This window comes from Lithobates pipiens, unplaced genomic scaffold, assembly GCF_037356315.1.
Source record: "Lithobates pipiens isolate NorthernLeopardFrog02 unplaced genomic scaffold, aLitPip1_a1.2 Scaffold_30, whole genome shotgun sequence".
Taxonomy (NCBI): domain Eukaryota; kingdom Metazoa; phylum Chordata; class Amphibia; order Anura; family Ranidae; genus Lithobates; species Lithobates pipiens.
Genome location: NW_027507791.1, coordinates 158,475,378 through 158,499,517, shown reverse-complemented (window position 1 = coordinate 158,499,517; position 24,140 = coordinate 158,475,378). Strand labels below are relative to the sequence as shown.

The 24,140-nt window shown below is 42.8% G+C and overlaps 1 protein-coding gene across 13 annotated transcripts in view; it reads left to right on the top strand.

The window, feature by feature from the left end:
* The window catches only part of MTA1 (metastasis associated 1), a 635,520-nt gene that overhangs the window by 203,708 nt on the left and 407,672 nt on the right, over window positions 1–24,140 (top strand). For all 13 annotated transcript variants that reach the window (XM_077465019.1, XM_077465018.1, XM_077465021.1 and 10 more), the window contains exons 8-9: window positions 922–1,021; window positions 15,347–15,535. In XM_077465019.1, coding sequence (XP_077321145.1) covers window positions 922–1,021; window positions 15,347–15,535 — 289 coding nt within the window. The remainder of the gene's footprint in view (window positions 1–921; window positions 1,022–15,346; window positions 15,536–24,140) is intronic.

Sequence of the window (24,140 nt, the reverse complement as noted above, 5' to 3'; positions counted from 1 at the left end):
TCTGCCATTCCTACAAGCAGTTTTTTTTTTTTTTTTTACCAGAATCTTGGCACCCTGAAAGGACAAGTTTTTGGCTTTATTCATCCTGTCTTGCAAAAAACCCTTTGTACCCATGGGGGATATTCTCGTGAAGGTTCTTGCCCATAAAATAGCCTTTCTTGTAGTTATCACACCTGTAAGATGCATCTCTGAACTGGCAGCCCTTTCCTGTGAAGAGCCCTTTCTTGGACTTCACAAAGACAAGGTTGCGTTACACCCTAGACCAGGGATATGCAATTAGCGGACCTCCAGCTGTTTCAGAACTACAAGTCCCATGAGGCATAGCAAGACTCTGACAGCCACAAGCATGACACCCAGAGGCAGAGGCATGATGGGACTAGTAGTTTTGCAACAGCTGGAGGTCCGCTAATTGCATATCCCTGCCCTAGACCATCCTTCCTGCCAAATATGATTTCAGCGTTTCAACTCAATAAGGACATTGTTCTGCCATCCTTTGCCTTGCTATTGAGCACCCAAAGAAAGTCTCCCACTTGCAGTTATGTTTGCCTAGTTGTATACATTGGTTGAGGTTGTCCCATTGTGTATGAAAAAGTTGCCTGTGTCCTGTACTGCACTATTTAAGATGAGAGGAATTTTGTATCTGAGTACAGTACAGCACATGCTTCCTTCCATTCCTTGCCAGAAGGTTCGAACGTTTTACTATGGTATATGAGTAAGCTTCCTGCGTCCTGTACTCCTAGATATGGAATTTACAGGTAAATTAAAATTCCTTCTATATGCCCTACCATGTTACCCCTGGCGTTACATGTTTAATAAAAGTGGAAATGTCTTTTGAGGATTTACAACAAATGTATTTTGCTGTGCTTTTTGGGTTCTGGATGTTATGAATTCCTAACAGATTTTTTTTCTCTCCTTTTTCAGTTCTGTAGGTACATTTGCACGTGCATTAGACTGCAGTAGCTCTGTCCGTCAGCCTAGTCTACATATGAGTGCAGCTGCAGCCTCTAGAGACATCACACTGGTAAGAAGGAAAAGCAAGAGTCTTATTGTCGTCAATCTATATATAGTTTTGATTATTATGCTGTGTACGTGCATTTACGCTTGTTCCAAAATGAATTAATGTATATATGGAACAAAGCAAATGTTAGAATGGAAGCTGTTGACTGTACACATTTTAGGCCAGTGTCACACTTTGATCCTTTCACTCGCGAGTAGTTGCTAGCGATGGGATCTTTGGAATATGCAGCGAGAACACACTATCGTGCATGTGTTGCTCCCTTGCCAGCTGCTTAAGCAATGACTGTGCATACTAAGCAGGTCAGTGTTTCACCTTCCTGCTGGGTCCCTACCAGTTAATGGTGTCTCCCAGCTAGACCAATGGTCATGCCTGAAAAGGAAGCCAGCAGGTATTTAGTGATATTGATCTACTTTTTCAGTATTCTATACACAACAAATGATTCATAGAAAACTTTTCTTGCCCCTTTGCAAGGAAGTATAATGCAGATATTTTTTCTATTTTATTTTTTTATTTTTTTTGTGTACTTACATTTTTGTATGAATGTGTGCTAAATTATAACTGGAATGTAAGGCAAAAGCTATCTCAAGATTTCTTTAGCAAAACCCCTAGTCACACCAACTATAGCACAGAACAGTGCCTTTTAAAGTATTCATTCCCCTTTTACATTTTTTTTAATTTGTTTACAACCAAACAATGCATTTTAGTGGGATTTTATGTAATAGTTTTATGTAATAGACCAACACAAATTGCAAATAATTGTAAAGTGGAAAGAAAATTATGGTTTTCAGCATTTTTTAATAAATAAATATTTGGAAAGTGTGGCGTGCATTTGTATTCAGCCCCCTTTACTCTGATACCCCTAAAATAAAATCTACTGGAACCAATTGCCTAGTAAATAGAGTCCACCTGTGTGTAATTTAATCTCAGTATAAATACAGCTGTTCTGTTACGTCCTCAGAGGTTTGTTGGAGAACCTTAGTGAACAAACAGCATAATGAAGGCCAAGGAACACACTAGACAGGTCAGGGATAAAGTGGAGAAGTTTAAAGCAAGGGTAGGTTATAAATATCCCAAACTTTGAACATCTCACAGAGCACTGTTCAATTTATCACCCGAAAATGGTAATGGTAAGAGATTGTTGTCTAATTAGGCCCAATTTGGACATTTTCAAGGGTGTACTTCCTTTTGTTGCCAGCGGTTTAGACATTAATGGCCGTGTGTTGCGTTATTTTGGAGGGGAGAGCAAATTTACACTGTTATACAAGCTATACACTCACTACTTTACATTGTAGCAAAGCGTAATTTCTTCAGTGGTGTCACATGAAAAGATATATTAAAATATTTACAAAAATGTGAAGGGTGTACTCACGTTTGTGAGATGCTGTATATTTTATACAAACAGCAATAAGTAACTAAATGTTCCCTGGTATCCACCTCTTGTAGTACCTGTACAGCAGAACTGTAGTGTGAGAGGAAAACAAGGGACTATTTAGTTCATGCGCTCCCAAAAAGCATGTTGAAACAGTCTCAGGATGGTCCAGGTTGAATGATGCATTAGAGTTCTCAAAATGAAAAGATCTAGCAAAAGAAAGTGTTGTAGGGGAAATCTGGATGGGCTATTCATTTTTAACCTGTTGTTCTGCATCAAGCTACTTTGCAGTTGTTAACTGTAAAGATGTTGTAGAAGCGTTTTTCACTTTAATAGTCTTTAATGCTGAATGGCAACAGAGCCAGAAAGACTGAAATTAAAACTGTTGTTGCTGCCATGGAGACAGTCCAACAGCATGGAGGTATAGAGGACAAGCTTAGGCCTTTAACTATAAAGACAAAAGCCTTTGTCAGTAAAACTATCAAGTGCAGCTCCTACTGCCATTAAATACTTTTACAGAATTATTTTTGTAGTAAAAGTACAGGCTCTTTTGACCCGTATTTAAAAATGTTAATGTGTCTGACTCCCACCATTGAATGAGGTACATAAGGATCGAATCATCTACTTAAGGGTATAGTTACCACCGCTAGAAGGTTAAATATTAAGCAAAGGCCACAGCCCCATGTAGTGGCTATACTCCTGCATGTGCTGTGGAAGCCCAGTTTGGTTGGGGTTCTGCAGAGGTAGGACTGTTGTCCCAGCTTTGCTAAGATCAAGACTTTCTAACTGTAAGCAGCCTATTTTTGAAACAAACTAAAATTATGCAAATTCTGTGCACATATTTTGCAAATGTGTGCAACAAAAAACGCTTTATGTTAAACGGGGTCAATTTGGTTTGTATGCAGGCTAGTTGGTAAGTGTGCTGGGTAACTTTGGTAGTGGTGTGGTATGCAGCTTGTGGTTTAATAAGCGTCTGTAAGTCCATATTAAATGGTGGACATGTTCAGGAGTATGTTACATGCAGGGTGTGGTGTGTACAGGGTGCAGGGTTTAGGTGTGTGGTGTGTGGTGTGTACAGAGTGCAGGGTTTGGGGGAGGAGTGCGTTGTGTACAGAGTGCAGGGTTTTGGGCAGGGCCATCTTTAATATGGATTGGACCCCGGGCAAATTTTTTTTGGGGGGCCCCCTCACGTGCAATTTCACTCTCCACCTGCTCTAAAACATACAATAAATAGAAGCTGGACTTGAAATCAGTTTACTGTATCAGATCAGGCAGCAATTGTGATTGGTTGCCAGAGGTTATAGCATATCATTACTGCTTACTGACTGGTTGCTAGAAGTTACAGCACACATTACGGCTCACTGATTAGTTGCTAGAAGTTACAGCACACATTACGGCTCACTGATTAGTTGCTAGAGGTTACAGCAAATGATTTCTGCTTGTTAATTAGTTGCTAGAGATTACTTTACAGTAATATTGCTCACTGATTGCTAGAGGTTACAGCATATCATCTTCTCACTGCAGGGAAGCATGATATACATATGAATGCCACCTTTATTTACATATCAATGCAGCTGGCCACAGCTATTTGCTTAGTAAGGGCCGGTTCACACTGCGGGCGATGCGAGGAGACACCGACTTGCCTCGCCGCGACCTGCCGCGACCTCAGCGGCGACTTGCAAATGACTTCTGTATAGAAGTCAATGCAAGTCGCCCCGAGGTCGCCCAAAAGTAGTACAGGAACCTTTTTTCTGAGTCGGAGCGACTCGAGTCGCTCCTCTCAGAACGGTTCCATTGTACAGAACGGGGGCGACTTGTCAGATCGCGGCGAGGCAAGTCGTGTCGCCTCGCATCGCCCGCAGTGTGAACCGGCCCTAATGGCGCTGCTATTTACATATGAATGCCAGTTATTTACATGTAAACACAGGGTCTGCAGGTGAGCCATCTGTACAACAACAGGGCTAAAACTTCAAGGGACAAGGAAATTTAAACTGGTATAGTTGGCAAGTATGAGGCAGCTACTTTGGGCCCCACAACAATGACAGGGCCCAGGGCAACTGCCCCTTTTGCCCTGCCTTAAAGACGGCCCTGGTTTTGGGGGGGGGGGTTGCGCTGTGTACAGAGTGCAGGGTTTGGGGGATGTACTGTGTACAGAGTGCAGGGTGTGCAACCCCCAACTCTCTGCCTCGTCATCCCCTCCCCCTCCAAAGTTTCCTTGCACCTCTTTTTCCTACCTGGCCTTGCTCTAGTACAGCCATGTGTACAAAAAGGTAAGCCACTGGCCTTTACAGCAAGGAGCATTGGAGGCAATATGTTAGAAAAAGGCCAAGAAAAATTCCAAGCTCAATTCCTGACCAGCCTGCAAGCAACCAAATTAACCTGTCCAACAGTATGCGTTAAAAATAGGTTTGGTTGGCACACATTTACAAATACATGCGTAAGCTACAGGCCCTGCCAAGGCACCCGGGTATCTGTGGCCCCAGAATGAAAGCACATGCATTCTGATGGATAGAGGGCAGATGGACTGAAGGGAGCCCATCCCTTCTTAAAGGCACAAGGACACACTGAACACCCAGCACGTAGCACAATGGCTGCAAAAGTGTGTTACCTGACCAGTATATCAACAGTATAAAAAGGTAAGTCACTGCCCGCACCTATAACTGGCCTTTACAGCAAGGAGCATTGGGTGGCAACATATGTTTCCCTCAAATTATGGAGATCTGTACCTGCTGTGACATTCAGGAGCTGCTGAGAGCAAAGCTGTTCCTTGTGAACACAGAAGGGAGTGGAAGCGGAAGGGTGCGAGCCGGAGGTGGAGGAATGGAGTTATGCCATGCCAGTGCACGACTAGGTGCAAGAGCCACATGCCGAGGCCTGGCAGGCTTTGTGTTTGACATATGTGGTCTATACTGTTTAACCACTTCAGCCCCTGAAGATTTTCCCCCTTAATGACCGGGCCATTTTTAGCTATATGGCACTGCGTTTCTTTAGCTGACAATTGCATGGTCGTGTGACATTGTACCCAAGCAAAATTGGTGTCCTTTTTTTCCCCCACAAATAGAGCTTTCTTTTGATGTTATTTGATCACCTCTGCGGTTTATATTTTTTGTGATATTAACAAAAAAGTGCGCCAATTATGAAATTTTTTACTTTTTGCTGTAATAAATATCCCCAACAATGTTTTTTAAAAAAAAAAACATATTTCTGCATCAGTTTAGGCCAATATGTATTCTACATATTTATGGTAAAAAAAAAATCACAATAGGCATATATTGATTGGTTTGCAAATTTAGCGGATCTGCGACATTGCAGCGGACATATCAGACAGTTGACACTTTTTGGGATCATTGACATTTTATACAGAGATCAGAGCTATAAAAATGCACAGATTACTGTGCAAGTGTCAGTTGCGGGGAAGGGGTTAACACTAGGGGGTTATCAAGGTATTGAATGTGTTCCCTTGTGTGAGTTTCTAATTTGGGGGGGGGGGGGTGACTGGGGAGGAGACATATCATTGTTCGTAATTACTACGAACAGCAGATCTGTCTCTTCTCTCCTGTCAGAACGAGGGTTTGTGTGTTTTACATACACAAATCCATGTTCTGGCTCTAATGCCCACGATTGTGGCGGGGATCGCGCCCCTTGGCCATGTGCTTTGGGCCCCCCACCATGCAGCGGGGGCCCCTTCCCTTCTATGGCTCTTAAAGGCACTGACGTTCGGGTACATCGTTTTGTGGGAACAAAACACTTTCCCGACGTAAATGTGCGTGGGCTGGTCGGCAAGTGGTTAAAATCCAGTAATTCACTGTTTCAGCCTGCTCTGCATATGCTAAGTTGCGCTGTGTTCTTGGTAACGTGCCTAAAATCAGAGCCACTGGAGGCTGATCAGCTGACTGCTATGAGATTCATTGTTGAATACAAAGTCCACACTATACAAATATAAAATTCATTAAAAAAACACATATTCTAATATACTTTTTGTAGTCAAAATCATAGATACTGGTTGACGCGTTTCGCCCATGGCTTTCTCAGGACCATGTAAATATGACTATAGAACATACGTATAGCCTAAGTCAGGCCAGCCTAGAAAGGAGGCCTGTACTCTAGGCTGGCCTGACTTGGGCTATACGTATGTATATGTAAAAATATATTACAAATTGTTATCTTGAGGTACCGGTATAGTTGTTCTCTCCTTCTTCCCCCCTTTTTTTGCTTATTTTATTTAGGATGAGGTACCCCCTTAGCTTTTTTCATATATTTTGGATTTCTGTACAACCAGCTAGTTGAACATTTTTTGCTCAGTCAGTACTGCTGACTATAGCACTGATGAGTGTATTCTGACTGCAGGAAACTCTTCCCACTGTCAGAATAGCTCAGCGGAAGGGATTCCCCATCCACATAGTGTGTGGATGGGTGAAAAGATTCATTTTATGGTTGAATGAAGAAAATGACTCGTGTATGGCCTGCCTTAGCAAAGACATACAATCAATGTTGAAAATGTACATACGTTATTTACAGAAAGGGACATATAGTTTGAGACCAAGAAGAGGGGGAGGGTTTTTTTTTTTTTTTTTTCAGACTTTTTTATTGAGGTTAAATTTTAGTACAATAAGAGGTTTCAATTACATCAAAATTAACATATAATGGTTATTCAGTTATATCATTATTTAAAAATAGACAAGTAGAAAATATATTGATCCAAAGGGGGAGAGATTCTAATAAGGAAGTGACTGCTCTGGGCTTCAACAAAGCAGTGGCCTTCAGCAAGAAGAAACTGGAGCAATGCTGGAGGCAATTTAAAGCACACACTCATTTTGGTAGCATAATTACATTATTGAATTTAAATGTAGTGGTAGCATAATTAACAAATTCCCGACCACCTTATGCAGATATACTGCGGCAGAAGGGCATGTACAGGCAGATTAACGTACCTGTACGTTGCCCTTTTAAGAGGTGGCTTGCAGGTGCTCTCCCACCCGCCGGAAGCTCTGTTAGCATGATCGCGGGTCCTGCGGACTCACGGAGAGGAAAAACAGGGAAATGCTAATGTAAACAAGCATTTCCCTTTTCTGCCTAATGACACTGATCACAGCTCCCTGTGATCAAGAGCGGTGATCAGCCCCTCCCCCCACAGTTAGAATCACTCAGTAGGACACCCTTAACACCCCTGATCGCTGTATAAATGTGAATGGTCCCATAATCACGCAAAAAGTGTCCAATGTGTCTACCATAATGTTGCAGCCCCGATAAAAAAAAAAAAAGAAAAAACGCTGATCGCTGCCATTACTAGTAAAAAAAATAATAATAAAAAAAAATGCCATAAAATGATCCCCTATTTTGTAGATGCTATAACTTTTGCGCAAACCAATCAATAAACGCTTATTGCGATTATTTTTACCAAAAATATGTAGAAGACTACGTATCAGCCTAAACTGAAGAGAAAAATTTTGTTTTATATATTTTTTGGGGGATATTTATTATAGCAAAAATTAAAAACCGCAGAGGTGATCAAATACTACCAAAAGAAAGCTCTATTTGTGGGAAAAAAAAGGATGCCAATTTTGTTTGGGAGCCACGTCGCACGACCGTGCAATTGTCAGTTAAAACAACGCAGTGCCGAATCGCAAAAAATGCTCTGGTCTTTGGCCAGCCAAATGGTCCGGGGCTTAAATGGTTAATGTGAAATGTATGTTCTTTTGTTAAATTCATAAATTTTTATCAAACTGTTGTGGGTAAAGTTAAGCTTTAAGGATTGAGTTAAAGCTAAACTCTAGGCAGATAAAAACAGTACAAATAAATGCAGTTGTGTTCTCAATAATACTTAACTGTGTTTGCTTTTCAAATGCAAGCTGTGTAAGTCCCCAAGTTTTGCTCAGCCTCTTGAAGTCAGATAGTGAAGAGAGAAAGGACAGTCAGGTGTGCTGCAGTGCAAGGTGCATATTTATAGCAGGAGAAACCAGAATCAGAGACAAGTTAGTTTTCCTGCTTATGCTTTCACTTCTTGACTGAAATTCAGTACTTTACTCCACCTCCAGTAGATCCAAAGGTGTGTCAACTTACCAGGGTGTTGGTTATCCCAGATACAGATTCTACTTCCTTTTAAAGATTCAACAAGAGTCCCCCTCTAGACCAGTTTGCTAATTGGTTGGCCCTGTCCGGCCAGCATTTTCTTGCACCCGCTTTCTCAGTCTATGATGGAATAGGCTAAAATTCCACATCAGGAATTTGTTTCTGAAGGCTCTCCCCAGCATATGATGGGTAATATTTTTTAGGCTACTAACCTCTCTGTGATGCCACCCTAGACACAGACCATGTATTAGCACAAAAAAGAGGTTTTTATTTATATAAGGGGTTCGGCGCCACTGTAAATTTGCTCCAATGGGGTGTGTACATAAGGTAAAGGTACACGTCCACCATTAGCCTATCACAGAACCACAATGGGTGTCATATAGGTATCAAATCCTATCCAAGGGAGTGTATATGCGAAAAGGAGGAGAAAAAAAGGGAAGTGCATATAAATCAACCCTCAAGTTGACTACTACTACTATAAGAAAATAAGGAAATGAACACTACCATCAGTAATGTGCACCCATCCCTAAAATCAGCCAGTAGGGTACCACAAGAAATGGCTATACGTAGACCAAACTTAACTAAGCATACACAAATCTAGACAACTGCGTAAGCAGCGAGAATTACTAGTAAGGTACATAACATATAATAATATGCATAGCGTGCAGAAGTGATAAATAATAAAATAGTAAGCCACTATATAAGTAAGGGTGTTGTAAAATTAACACAGTGAAATTAATTGGAGCTAGAATAAAAATACAATAACCATACAGTGAGGCACAGTCCAATATACCCTCAAATGGATGTGTGATAATAAAAAAAGTGTATATAAATAAATTAAGGAATATTAAATAAATAAATGTGATAAATAGTTAACAAAAAAATTCATAGAAAATTCATATAGACCTCAGAATTAGTTCATATAAACCCACATTGACAATAATCTATACAGTGCAGTCCACAAAGTGAATAAAGATATTACTAGTAAAAATTAATTGTTAATAGTCCACAAATTTTTCAAAAAAGTGCAGTAGGTGAAAGTGACTGGTGCCCGGAACAAATTTCAGGTGACTTCTGTGCTCACCCCCTTAGCTCCCCACTCACCGGAACTATGAGCCCACAAAGGGCAGTCAGGCCCGTAGGTATCACACAGCAAGCGTTGGTGCGCTGATGAAGGATTGTTGCAGAGGTTGTAGTCCACTCACTTCCTGATGAGTAGGTGAGGCTGGTGTTAAGGAATTAAGGAACTTTCCTTAGTACATCTTTGCAACAGTCAGCACACACCAAGGATCAGCTCTGTGCTGACTGTTGCAAAGATGTACTAAGGAAAGTTCCTTAATTCCTTAACAAACCATAAGGACAGGAAGTCCTCCCCCATATATCCCCTCCTACAAGGAAGTACCTCAGTTTTTTTCGTCAGTGTCTTGTAAGGTGATGGTCACAGTTTGGAGAAGCTCTCCATGAACTAGCTAAGAAGGTGGTCCTGGAACGGATCCTGAAGGATTTAAAGGGCTATATAATCGGATCCATCCTAATGGTGATGCACTAAAATGGATGGTACCCGAACTTTGTTACACAGATCTGCCCAGGGGAATGATCTCCACACTGCCGAACGTGTTTGGGAAAATTTGCCAGCGATGGGGACGACCAGATGTCGATCTATTGTCATCCAGGTTCAACAACAAGTTACATCAGTTTGTGTCCCTAACAAGGGATCCCCAGGCAATCTAAGCAGATTCTCTGGTAGTTCCATGGAGCCCGTTCTTTTGGTTTATGCTTTCCCCCCGATCCCTCTCCTTCCACATTTTGTTGTGCAGGATTTGGAGAGAAGATGTTCCAGTCAGCCTGGCCCAGAAAGCCTTGGTTCCCGGAGATTGTGAGCCATGGATGCTTCCGCACCACCCTGATCTACTGTCTCAAGATCCTATATTCCACCCCAATTTACAGTTTTTAAATTTAGAAACAGTCTCTAAATTTTTGACGGATCGTAGAATCGTGTCTATGGTGTGTCTTCTTTTTGAAACAGAGCAGAGCATGCAAATGTGCTGTATTATAGGGCACTAATGCATAGGGAGTTTTTTTTTAAGTAAGAAAATGTGAACTAACCTTTTTACTCTGATATTGTTGGTTTTGAAAAAAATGTCCTTGGAACATCTGGGATATCCTGCTGCTGACACTGTCTGAGAAAGTGTCCATCACTTAAGATGATAGACCTCCATATTTGGAACTTCATAAGGATAGTCACCTGGCATCCTAGACTCTCTCCTTTTTTGTTAAGCGTGGTATCAGATTTTCTTCTGAATGAAGACATTATGTAACAAATTACTGTTTCATAAACCTGTCCACTGTAATGAAGTGTCCCTATACTGCTAGGGTCTAGTAAGGGCAGTTAGTGTCTTGAATTGAATAGACTCCCACTTCATGGTTGTAGAGAGCCCACATAAGAACCTTGCAGCATCAACTGCCGTGGGCTCCTGTTGCTCAGGTAAACTATTGTACGTAGCACAGTTGGCCAGGGAGGTAAATGCATAGTGGGATTTCTGCCATCAGGCATCAGATTTACAGATTCGTAAGCTGGCCACTTGGATGCTTGTTCAAACATTAATCAAATGTTACAAAGTGAATGTGCCAGTATCAGCCGATTCCAGTTTGTACGTAAAGTTTGGCAGGTGGCAGTTTGACTGGTTTGTATAATTTTTCTTGAAGACAGTGTGGTCTGTTTGTTTTCTAAGGCCTTTGAATGGAATAAGAGTACAAGGAGTTGGGTAATATGGCTTAATGGTTTGTTAGCAATGCTTTGATATAAGGTCCGACACTTATCACCTTGTAAGAAGTTGGGGGTAACAAATGTATTTCAAATTTTATGACTTTCTGTATATTTCTATTCCAGCGTATGCCCTTTTTTTTTTTTTTTTTTTTTTTTTTTTTTTTACAGTGTATTCATAAAGTATTCAGAACCCCTTCACTTTGTATAATTTTGTTATGTTTCAGCCTGATACTACAGTTTACATTTTTTTTCTCATTAACCACTTGCTTACTGGGCACTTAAACACCCTTCCTGACCAGACCAATTTTCAGCTTTTGGTGCTCTCACACTTTGAATGACAATTACTCAGTCATGCAACACTGTACCCAAATGAATTTTGGGTCCCTTTTTTCCCACAAATAGAGCTTTCTTTTGGTGGTATTTGATCACCTCTGGGGTTTTTATTTTTTGCGCTATAAATGAAAAAAGACCGAAAATTTTGAAAAAAAAACGCATATTTCTTTGTTTCTGTGACAGAATTATGCAAATTATTAATTTTTCTTCATAAATTTTGGCCACAATTTATACTGCTACATATCTTTGGTAAAAATAACCCAAATTAGTGGATATTATTTGGTCTTTGTGAAAGTTAGAGAGTCTACAAGCTGTGGTGCGAATCGCACAAAATTGATCACATCTGATGTACTGGTGGCCTATCTCGCTTCTTGTGACCCGAACAAGTCAGGAAAGTACAAATACCCCCCAAATGACCCCTTTTTGGAAAATAGACATTCCAAGGTATTTAGTAAGAGGCATAGTGAGCTTTTTCAGGTTGTCATTTTTTTCCCACAATTTTTTGCAAAATTAAGATTTTTCATTTTTTTTTCTCCACAAAATTGTCATTGTAATAGGTTATTTCTCTCACATGGCATGTGTATACCACAAATGACACCCCCAAAAAAATTCTGCTACTCCTCCTGAGTATTACAATACCACATGTGTGTGACTTTTTCACAGCCTGGCCACATAGAGAGGCCCAACATGCAGGGAGTGCCATCACGTGTTCTAGGAGCATAAATTACACATCTAACTTGTTGACTACTTATTACACTTTTGAAATACCAGGACAATGACACGTGACACTGACAGATGGCACTGATACGTGGCAATGATGACACTTATACGTGGCACTGATGACAGATGGCACTAATATGTGGCACTGATGACAGATGACACTAATACGTAGCACTGATGACACGTGGCACTAATACGTGCCACCGATGACAGATGGCACTAATACGGGGCACCGATGACGCGTGACACTGATGACAGATGGCACTGATAAGTGGCATTGATGACACGTGACACTGACAACAGATGGCACGTGACACTGACAGTAGGCACTGATGACAAATGGCACTGATACGTGGCACTGATGACAGATGGCACTAATACGTGGCACTGATGACAGATAGCACTATGTGGCACTAATGACACGTGGCACTGATGACAGATGGCACTGGGGACAAATGGCACTGACAACAGGTGGCACTGGGGACAGATAGCACTGGCGGCAGGTGGCACTGGGGTGGGGTGGATGGCACTGGGGCGGGATGGCACTGGGGCGGGATGGCACTGGGGCGGGATGGCACTGGGGCGGGATGGCACTGGGGCGGGATGGCACTGGGGGAGGATGGCACTTTTTTTTTACACTTTTTTTTTTTTTCTCTGTGCACTGACGGCTGCTGAGAGATGATCTCATATGTTTACATATGAGATCATCTCCCATCGGACACGCCGATCACGCTGTAAACGGCTGCTGTGATTGGCCGTTTACAGCGATCTGTGTTTGCCTGTCCCAATTGGCCAGGGACGGCCAATTGCAGGAAAGCGCCTGCTCTAAGGCTGTAAATCGGCTATAGGGCGGGCGCGAGGTGGTTAATCTACACTCAGTACCTCCATAATGACAAAGTGAAATTATTTTTTTAGAAATGTTTGCATAATACATCATTGGCATAAGTTACATACGTAGGTACATAGGTGAGGTCAAAAAAAGACACACGTCCATCAAGTCCAACCTATGTGTGTGATTATATGTCAGTATTACCTTGTATATCCCTGTATGTTGTGGTCGTTCAGGTGCTTATCTTATAGTTTCTTGAAACTATCGATGCTCCCTGCTGAGACCACCGCCTGTGGAAGGGAATTCCACATCCCTGCCACTCTTAAAGTAAAGAACCCTCTACGTATTTTGAGGTTAAACCTCTTTTCTTCCAATTTTAATGAGTGGCCACAAGTCTTGTTAAACTCTCTTCCACAAAAAAGTTGTATCCCTAGTGTGGGGTCACCAGTATGGTATTTGTAAATTGAAATCATATTCCCTCTCAAGCGTCTCTTCTCCAGAGAGAATGAGTTAAGTGTTCGCAACCTTTCGTCATAACTAATATCCTCCAGACCCTTTATTAGCTTTGTTGCCCTTGACAAAGTGCTTTGGGGGACTAAGCACCCTCCCCACGTTAAGGGCATGTGGCCTGGTATGGTTCAGGAGGGGGGTGCTCTCTCGTTCCTCCTCTTTTCCTGCGGCCTGCCATGTTGCGTGCTCGGATAAGGGTGTGGTATAGATTTTTGGGGGGACCCCCACACCATTAAAAAAAAATAATTGCCGTGGGATTCCCTTTTAAATCTCCAAACCAGACCTGAAGGGGTCTGGTATAGATTTTCAGGGGGACCCCAACGACATTTTTTTAAAAACAAATTGGCGCAGGATTCCCCTTAATATCCATACCAGACCTGAAGGGCGTGGTATTGAATTTGGGGGACCCCCACGCAATTTCTTTTTTATTTTTTTTTTATTTTTTTTGGTTTGGGGTTCCCCTTAATATTCATACCAGACCCAAAGGGCCTGGTATGGATCTTTGGGGGACCCCCCCTTTTTTTTTTTTCAATGATTGGTTAATATGCAAGTTATTTTCATAAAAAGTGTTCGGGGACCTGGGTCCTGCCCCAGGGGACATTTATCAATGCAAAAAAAATGTAAAGTTTTAAAAACTGCTGTTTTTTTCAGGAGCAGTGATTTTAATAATGCTTAAAGTGAAACAATAAAAGTGAAATATTCCTTTAAATTTCGTACCTGGGGGGGTGTCTATAGTATGCCTGTAAAGTGGCAGATTTTTCAATTTGAGAGGCGCTAGTGTCCCAAAGAGCTCAAAAAAGCTACCGTCTGAGCAGGGAGACGCTGGCTGCAATGATGGCTGGAACTGACCTCTGAAATCCGACAGCGTTGTACCAAGTGGTTTACCAAGTGGTTTAGGATATAGCGTCTGCCCCCGCTAGAGGATGGAGCCAGGAAAGCTGAGCGTAGCCACTGGAGCTGGGCACGTGAGATGATGTCAGCACTATTCTGGAAACGGGAACCCTGGGGTGTGGTGGTGGACCTGAAGGGGATGGTGGACCTCAAGCTGAAAAGGTTGCCATAGCTTACATTTTTCATACACATGCACTGTCTACAGTGCAATAAACTAAGTTTGAATCCAGTCCATGGTGTGTGTGTGTGTATGTATGTATGTATGTGTGTGTGTGTGTGTATGTGTGTATATATATATATATATATATATATATATATATATATATATATAATATGTGTGTATATATATAATATTTTCCAGAAGTTTAGCCTTCAGATGATGCATCGTGTGTGTGTGTGTTCATTCTTTAAGGCAAAATGTACAGTTTTTACATTCCATTTTAATATGTTCTAAATTTATGTTTAATCAAAGTCAAAGCTTCCTATTCAGTCTAAAGTTTAAAATATATTTTCAATAAATCAAGATTGTGTCACACTGGAAGTCGCTCAGTCCCCCTCATGCTAGCTACATCTTTGACAGCAGCAGGGCACAGGGTAAGCATTTCCTAGTCAGCCTTTGCAAACACAAGTTGTAAATAGCATGTGGGGACTAAATGCAACTCATGGTGGCCTGCTTGGACATTTATCAAGGTACATATGCCTGTATAGAGAAAGACACCATAAATACGTCTGCCCAAGAAAACCTCTTGTTTTGTTTTAATTAAATTTTTACATATCATAAAATATTTGTTTGCTAAAAAAGCATCACTTAATAACTTTTCTGTATTTTATTTGCTGTAGTTCCATGCTATGGACACACTGCACAAAAATTGTTATGATATCTCCAAAGCCATTTCTGCATTAGTACCCCAAGGAGGTCCTGTGCTTTGTCGAGATGAAATGGAGGAATGGTCTGCTTCAGAAGCCAATCTGTTTGAAGAAGCCCTGGAGAAGTATGGCAAAGACTTTACTGATATTCAGCAAGATTTTGTGAGTAGAATGAATTTGTGCAAACAAAATGCTATTTTTTTGCCTGTATCGTCAATGAAAGATAATGCAGTGTCATATTTGATATAGATGATAAACCATAATATCCTTTGCTATCCCAGTGACATACAGTTTGTGTGTGTGTGTTTTTTATATATATATATATATATATATATATATATATATATATATATATAAAATATATTACACGCACAAAGCCCTTCAACCGGGATGGATGTGAACCACATAAACGCGCCACAAGACTTACAACATGAAAGTGTGCCCTGGTCTGTTGGTCGTTATACCAAAAAAGCTCTTTATTGGTTTAGTGTTATTTACTGAGCAAGTTTGGTAAATGTTTGTGACATTTCTACCTGAGGATTTGGGATGTACCAAGCAAAGCAGGCGGATTTCCACCAGAGTACCGACTGTGGTCCAGGCCTAGGTTGCACAGGAGGATCCTGATGTGCTTGATGAACTGGCAGCCACTCGATGGGTTGTTCGGGAAAGGTAGTAGTGGACTAGAGTTCGACTGGCTGGGTAGGAGCGACAGTAGGTGGTCGAGTGTCGCTACTGGGCACCAGATGTTTGTTTTGAAAAGATGGCTATCGAGCCAGGGGCCAGTTTGCTGGATTTTGGATACTGCGAGGTGGACATTGAAATATTCTTGGAAGCGAGCCAGGATGTGATGTCTACACAGCACTCGGCTGGCAGGGCTATTACAGGTAAACTTGCTAGGCCGCAAAAAAACGTAGTAGACTAGGTAGATGCCTGCTTGAATGACCCAGCTGGGAAGAAAGCCAAATATGGAACGAGAGAGGATAGCCGCCATGTCTCTGAAGATGGTACACGTGATGGGCAAGCGTTTGGGGTTGGCTATGGGCTGCTGCTTCTGAGTGCCGTGCAGGATGGCTCGAATCGCGTTGGGCTGTGAACAGGGATGGCTTTGAAGGATCCTGTAAGGCCAGGAAGTGTTGGATGCCAGCTAAATATAGCCTGATGGTGTTGTGTGATAGAGCCAATTGTGTGTGGCAATATGAAATGAAAGCTAGTACGTGCTTAGTGTCTGACGTTGCTCCAGGGGCAGGATGTCAGAAAATTGCAGAAGGCGTTCCAAGCTGTGTGGTATGCCTTGAGTGTGTTGCGGGATAAGGATTTATTGATAAGCTGGGCCGTGGTGTTAAGGTGCTGCTTTAATCCAATGTCAGGTGGGATAAGAGATGACGTTGGGCCAGCTCCGGGTTTCTCCTGAAAAAATTAAATGAAGTTAAAACGGGTTAATGCGTCTGCTGCAAAGTTGCATATGCCAGGAATGTATTGTGAAGTTTGGGGATATTAGCTCCATGGGATTAAGTGCATAAACCGTTATCAGGTGAAACCAAAATATATTTATTTATAATTAAATCCAAAATAAAAATTTTCTTCAGCATATAAAAAACCCATAAATTAAAGTCCGCTTATCTTCAGCACAAAATAATACAAAAAGAAAAGCACCTACAGTTCTGTAGACCAAAAAGTTTCTTTAGAGTCCTTGCAGAGAACTTTTTGCAGCCTCCAAATCAGCAAACAGCAGATACAACAACACAGCCAGACAGCTCCTCAGACAGGTGTTCATCTCCTTCTCCTCCTCACCACCACCTCTCTACTACTTCCTGTCTTATAGGCTGTCTGTCTTCCTGGAGGCCGTTAACCCCCCTGTGGTCAGGGATGGAGGCTCTTTCCCACCCAAATGTCACTTTAGAGCCTCCTGAATTCCGGGTCCCAACTAGCTCTCTTAAAATATAGAGAGGACCGCAAATCGGTCTTCTCCCGAAAACTATCCCCGGAATTTTTCGCCCATTTTTGGGTGACCCCCCGAGGCCTACCATCATTCCCTTTAAAGGGACCACATCCCGAATATAGGCGCCACATAGTACCCGTCCAGGACCCAACCTTGGCGTCCTGTACAGTGCACATTGAACTGATGCAGGGATAATTGTACCAGCCTGCATAGGAAGGATGTAATGGGGAGCGACTTGGACCTGCCCCTTTTAATGATATCGATAGTTGGTGGCGAAGGCCACCAATTGTCGGGTACAGGTATGGCCCCAGACCTGAGCAGCTGCCACGATTGGGTATAGTTCAAACAAAAAGGAAGACTGGATGAAACTGGGTATTAGGAGTATCTCTGGAGGCCATGGCCCTGCAAACCAATGATGGCCAGAAACTCCAGCAAAGCCTGTGGTGGCTGTGGCATCCGTTACTACCTGCGGTTATAGAGGTGATGCTGAATGGTATAAACATGGATATGCTATTCCAACTAGTAAGGAACTCATCTCACATAGACAAATCTGCTACTACTGCTGTGTCTGGACTAAAGATTTGATCGGGGTCCTGTATTTGAGAGAAGACCAAGAGGTGCGAAATAGGATTGTCCCCGGGGAATAATTCTTATTGCGAAGTAGAGCATCCCTAAGAGAGATTGACGCTGTTTCTTAATACACTCCTGTGCATGGGTAAAGTCATGAAGAACTGTCCTGATATGGGCCAGTTTGTCAGGGGGCAGGCTGGCCTGCATGGAGCTAGTGTCAAGGTTGACCCTGAAGAAGGTGATAGTGTGCTGGGCTTTCCACTTTGTGTTCTGCTATGGGCACATTGAGATTCCCATACACCACTCTTAACCTATATAGGCATGTCGTCCAGATAATGAATGACCATCTGGCACTGGGTTTGGTGCAACAGGATCCAAGTGAGGGACTGTGTGAAGGTGTCAAAGAGCCACGGGCTGCTTTTAGAGCCAAAGGTCAATTTAGTGGCAAAGTAATATGACTCTTTCCATTTAATGCCATGCCAGCACCAGAGGGACAGTTGGATGGGTAAAAGCTTAAATGCGTCTATTTCGGCTTTAGCGAGCCAGGCATCTGTGCCTATTTTGATAATGGTCTGATTTGCCTTGTCGACTGAAGCATGTTTTAGGGAGTATTAAGAATAGAATAAAGGAATTCAAACTATGGATGTGGGAAGAATGAGGCGCAGACAGTTCGTACACCAGTTTATTTGAAAACCTGCCCTTGACAAGCCCAATGGTGAAACGGCTGTGTACATGGGCCAATGACGAAGCCTTGGTCCAGTTCGGCCTGTAACAGATGGTCTATAGCCTGTCCATCATTGGCTGCTGAGTGGAGATTCCTGCACTCGTGAATCGTGTGGGGTAATGTGATGAGGCTGGTATAAAATCCTGCTGTAAATCCTGGGATAAAGAAAAGGCAGCCAGTGAGGGAGTGGGGTTTGAGGTGAGGTAAAGCCATAGGACGCCTAGTCAGGACATTTTCTGCTGCTTGAGCTGGCATAGGGTTTTCGGATGTGCCCTATGACATATGGTACAGATATGGAGCAACCGGCATCAGCTGGAGTTGCACGGTCCAAAATTAACGTTATTGCAGATGGATGCTCCCCCTACTGACAGAATGGGCGATCCGGACTTGTCCACCTGGGGCAAGCCCTGACTTGTACCGGAGGTGGAGGGGAGATTTAGAGGGCGTCTAACTGCCATGTTGGCGCACCAGTTAGCGGTGTGGTGGCGGACTCGCAGATAGTGCAGAGTGGTGAGCGTAGGCTGGCAAAGTGGTGGCATAACAACTGTGTCAATGAGTCTCCAATCCGTGCCTGCTTGGAACTGCGTGAACCTGGCTGCCGTTTTGGCTGAGAATAAATGGTGGTAATCATAAAATGAGAACCCCACTGTATTTATAGCCCAGGTCCACCACCATGCGGAGATAAAAATCCAGCTCTTCCCTCCTGCTGGGGCTGGCTGAGCACAGGACATCCCTCCATCCCAAAGGCCAATGCAAACTCTGTAATAGTTTGCGGTTGTGCCTGGGGTCTTTGGCCTTGAGGGCCACTGATATGTCTCCCCCCCCCCCCCCCCCCCCCCCGGCATATGATTTGTTCTCTGCCAGATCGTGAACCGAAATGAGGAGGGAAGCAAGCTTGATGTTCTTATTGTTCAAAATGTCCTTCCTGATGCTGGCTGGGACCAGTGGGCTGGGAAGATAGAACGCTTCCCTGTCATACCTGCCAGAGAGGGTGTCAGGATCGGGACTGCGACTGAGTAAGGGATGGCTGCCCTGTAAGCAAAAAACACATACAGGCAAGATAAAAACACTTAACCTTAAGAGCAAATTTTTGAAGGATGAGGGCTGCTCTCCAGGGCTTAGACTGGGAGGGAATATTCGCATTGATAAACACTGAACAGAAATTTAATTCTTCAAAAGGAAGTGAACTCACTGCAAAGTATATTCCCATGGGCAGTACACTTTAAAAGGCTAAAAATAAAACTTGTGGCTCACGGCCAAAGTTAAAGCTATAAACAATAAGAAAAGAATATGAGAATATGTAAAAAGGAACTCAAGGACGCAAAAATTCAAAACGAACGACAGATTGCAAAAGATAGGACAAACCTCAAACATTTCTTCAAATATATTAATAATAAAAAGGTCAGGTCTGAGCATGTAGGCCCTTTCCAAAATAGTCTAAAGTTGATGAATGGGGACAAAGAAAAGGCAAATTTATTAAATACATTCTTCAGTTTTGTGTATACAAAGGCGCATGGGGGAGCTCATGTCCATAATGAGGGTGGTAGTGACACAGCCCCAAATGATCCATAATGGCCCAGAAGTAAGATGGTCCAGAAATATTTAGACAGAATAAAGGTCCATAAAGCACCTGGACCAGATGGCATCCACCCGCGGATCCTAAAAGAATTGAGCTCTGTCGTTTCAAAGCCATTGTATCAAATTTTTAGGGACTCGTTAATGATGGGAATGGTACAACTGGATTGGTGTAGGGCCAATGTGGTGCCTATATTCAAGAAGGGAACAAAGTCTTTACCAAGTAACTATAGACCTGTAAGTTTAACTTCTATTGTCGGGAAGATACTGGAGAGCTTAATTAAAGACCACATAGATGAGTTCTTGCTGTAAAAATATTTTAAGCTACAGACCGCATGGGTTCACGAAAGACAGAATTTGTCAAAAAAAATCTGATTTCTTTTTATGAAGAGGCAAGTAAAACCTTGGACAAAGGGGCGGATGTATTAATTTTGGATTTTGCAAAAGCGTTTGACACAGTTCCCCACACACAGCTTATGTGTAAGGTAAAGTCTACAGGCTTGGAAATATCAGTTTGTAAATGGATAGGAAACTGTCTAAAAGACAGAATTTAGAGAGTAGTGGTTAATGATTCTTACTCTGAATGGTCTAAGGTTATCAGTGGTGTATCCCAAGGTTTAGTGTTGGGACCCTTACTTTTTAATACCTTTTATAAATGATATAGGGTTCTGGGATTAAAAGTAATATTTCAGTCTTTGCAGATGACACCAAGCTATGCAGTGGAATAACTTTCTTACAGGATGTCTCCAATTTACAAGCCGACCTCAATGCGCTGTCTAATTGGGTGAATATGTGGCAGATGTGGTTTAATGTTGATAAATGTAAAGTTATGCACTTGTGGGCTAAGAATATGCACGCATCATACATACTAGTGGGCATCCAACTGGGGGAATCCATAGTGGAGCAGGATCTGGGGGTTTTGGTAGATCATAAGCTCCATAATAGCATGCAATGGCAAGCTGCGGTTTCCAAAGCGGGCAGAATCCTTTCTTGTATGAAGAGTGGTATGGATTTCAGAGAGCAATATCGTTTTGCCCCTGTGCAAATCATTAGTAAGACCTCATCTGAAATAGGCAGTTCAGTTTTTGGCACCAGTTCTCAAAAAGGACATCAGGGAACTGGAGAAAGTGCAGAGAAGGGCAATCAAACTGATAAGAGGCATGTAGGAGCTTAGATATGAGGAAAGATTAGAGGAACTGAATTTATTCTGTCTTGAGAAGAGGAGATTAAGGGGGATATATGATCAACATGTACAAATATATAAGGGGTCCATATAGTGAACTTTGTGTTATTCACTTTACGGTCAACACAGAGGACAGGTCAGGAAGGAATTTTTTTGCCTTCCTCTGGATCAACTGTGGGTATAGGATTGGATATATGGGATTGTTTGATATATTTTTTTTTTTTTTTTATGGTTGATCTAGATGGACTTGTCTGTCTTTTTCATACATCATGGGACACGGAGTCAGGCTGATATTCATCACCTGCTGGGTTAGTTATACTCCATTAGGTGAAGGGACACTGGTAGACCAAAGGTCTTCACACAGGAAGTGATCCCCTATAGAACGCCTCCCAAACAGGAAGTACTTTAGTATTTTTTACCAGTGTCTACAAGGTGGATGGCACGGTTTGTTTGAGCTCTCTGAGCTCCAGGTCTCTAGTCCCACAAACGTTTCCAAAAATGAATCGAGGGATTGACCGATCAGATCCATTTGACACAGGCTTTTATGTTTGGATAAGTGGCACCCGAGCCTCGCAAAGAAGGCTCAAGATCCTGCAAGGTTTTGCCTCTAACGTGGCCGCTGGACCCTGCAGATTGGAAATCCTGAACAATTTACAGTCTCTAAATTTGACGGCATGACTATTGAAGCCAGGGTGTTAAAGGACCGTGGCATCTCGGGACCAGTGGTGTCTACTTTAGTGAATGCTAGAAAAACTATCACGAGGAAGATTTATCATAAGGTCTGGAAGAATTATATTGCTTTATGTGAAGCCATAAAATGGCATCCTCTGAATATGGGACTGGGAGAATTTTCTCTTTTCTACAGTCAGCTGTGGAAATTAAATTGGCTTTGAGTACAGAGGTCAAGTTTCGGTCCTATCGTTATTCTTCCAAAGGCCTTTAGCCTCCCATTCACTGATCCGAACCTTTATGCAAAGGGAAACTCGCTTGCTTCCCCCCCATTAGGTCACCTATGTGTCCTTGGGACTTGAACTTGGTGCTGTCTGTGTTACAGAAGCAATCATTTGAACCTATTAAGGAAATTCTATTAGATTTGCTGTCACGCAAGCTAGCCTTCCTAATGGCTATCACTTTGGCTAGAAGGGTGTCGGAGTTAGCGGCCCTTTCATGCAGGGAACCGTACTTGATCCTTCACTATGACAGTCGGGTTATGACCTGTTCCATCCTTTTTGCCAAGAGTGGTGTCAGCCTTCATATAACTCAGGGCGTTATTTTGCCGCCTTCTTTTTCTCTCGGCCTAGTCCGGTGGAAGAGAGACGACTGACTTTCTTGGACGTTGTCCAGGCAGTCTAGGTTTATTTGTCTAGATCTGTGGAGATCCAAGGATCAGACTTTTGTTTTACCAAAAGGACCCAAAAAGGGGCAGGCAGCTTCCAAAGCTTCCATTGCCAATTGGGTCCATCAATTGATCATTCAGACCTTCGGTCTGAAACCTAAAGCTCCTCCCTTTAGTGTGAGAGCTCATTATACCAGGGGTGTAGGAACCTCCTGGGCTTTTTGTCATCAGGTATCTGTGGCTCAGATTTGTGAGGCTGCTACCTGGTCTTCAGTGCATACTTTCACAAAATTTTATCAAGTGGATGTTCAAGCAGCCAAGGGTTCAGCTTTCAGGTGCTGTTTACTGCAGGCTGTCGTATGTTCAGATGGCTATTTACTAGGGTGTCTCCCTCCTCTCAAGGCTATTGCTCTAGGACAGGGGTGTCCAAACTTTTTTCAAAGAGGGCCGGATTTGATGAAGTGAACATGCGTGAGGGCCGACCATTTTGCCTGACATTCTTTGAACCGTTAAAATTCAGTCTAAGTGTGTTCGTTCGAGCGCCAATACCCTGCCCAACAAGAATTCTCTTGCCTTTGTGGCTGTGTGTGGGAAGAGATGAGATGGGACGTATTTGTACATACTGTATTAATTGGCGTATAACACACACCTTCACTTTAAGAGGGAAGTTTTAGGGAAAAAAAAATGTTTAAATAAAGAACTGTGAAGCAAAATAATGGTCAGTGCCCACCAATGCAGCCTAATCAGTGCACATCTGCAGACCCACCATTGCCAGGAACACACCCACCACAGCCAGGAACGCAGCACCATTGCCAGGAATGCAGCAACATTGCCAGGAATGCAGCAACATTGCCAGGAATGCCTCACCATTGCCAGGAACGCAGCACCACTGCCAGGAATGCAGCAACATTGCAAGGAATGCGGCACCATTGCCAGGAGAACGCGGCACCATTGCCAGGAGAACGCGGCACCATTGCCAGGAGAACGCGGCACCATTGCCAGGAGAACGCGGCACCATTGCCAGGAATTCAGCACCATTGCCAGGAATTCAGCACCATTGCCAGGAATGCACTGACGAGTGCCAAAGGAGAATCTCCTGTCTACACAGCGGCTTCTTTATTAGAAAGTCCTGCCTCCTTTGATGGACAGAACAATCGTCCAATGGCAGTGCAGGAGAAGAACTTCCTATTACAGAGGCCGCCCGTAAACAGGAAATTCTCCTGTGTACGGCGCTCGGTCCTGTCCTCCCTGTACCTTCCGAAGCATATATATCTTTTGTGGCCCGACGCTATGAGATCGTCGGGGGCCACAAAAGATATTATGTCCAAATAACCAGGCGGGCCGTTCAAAACCGGGCCGCGGGCCGCGATTGGCCCGCGGGCCGGACTTTGGACATGCCTGCTCTAGGATGTCCCAGCAGATAATGAATATTAGTCTGTC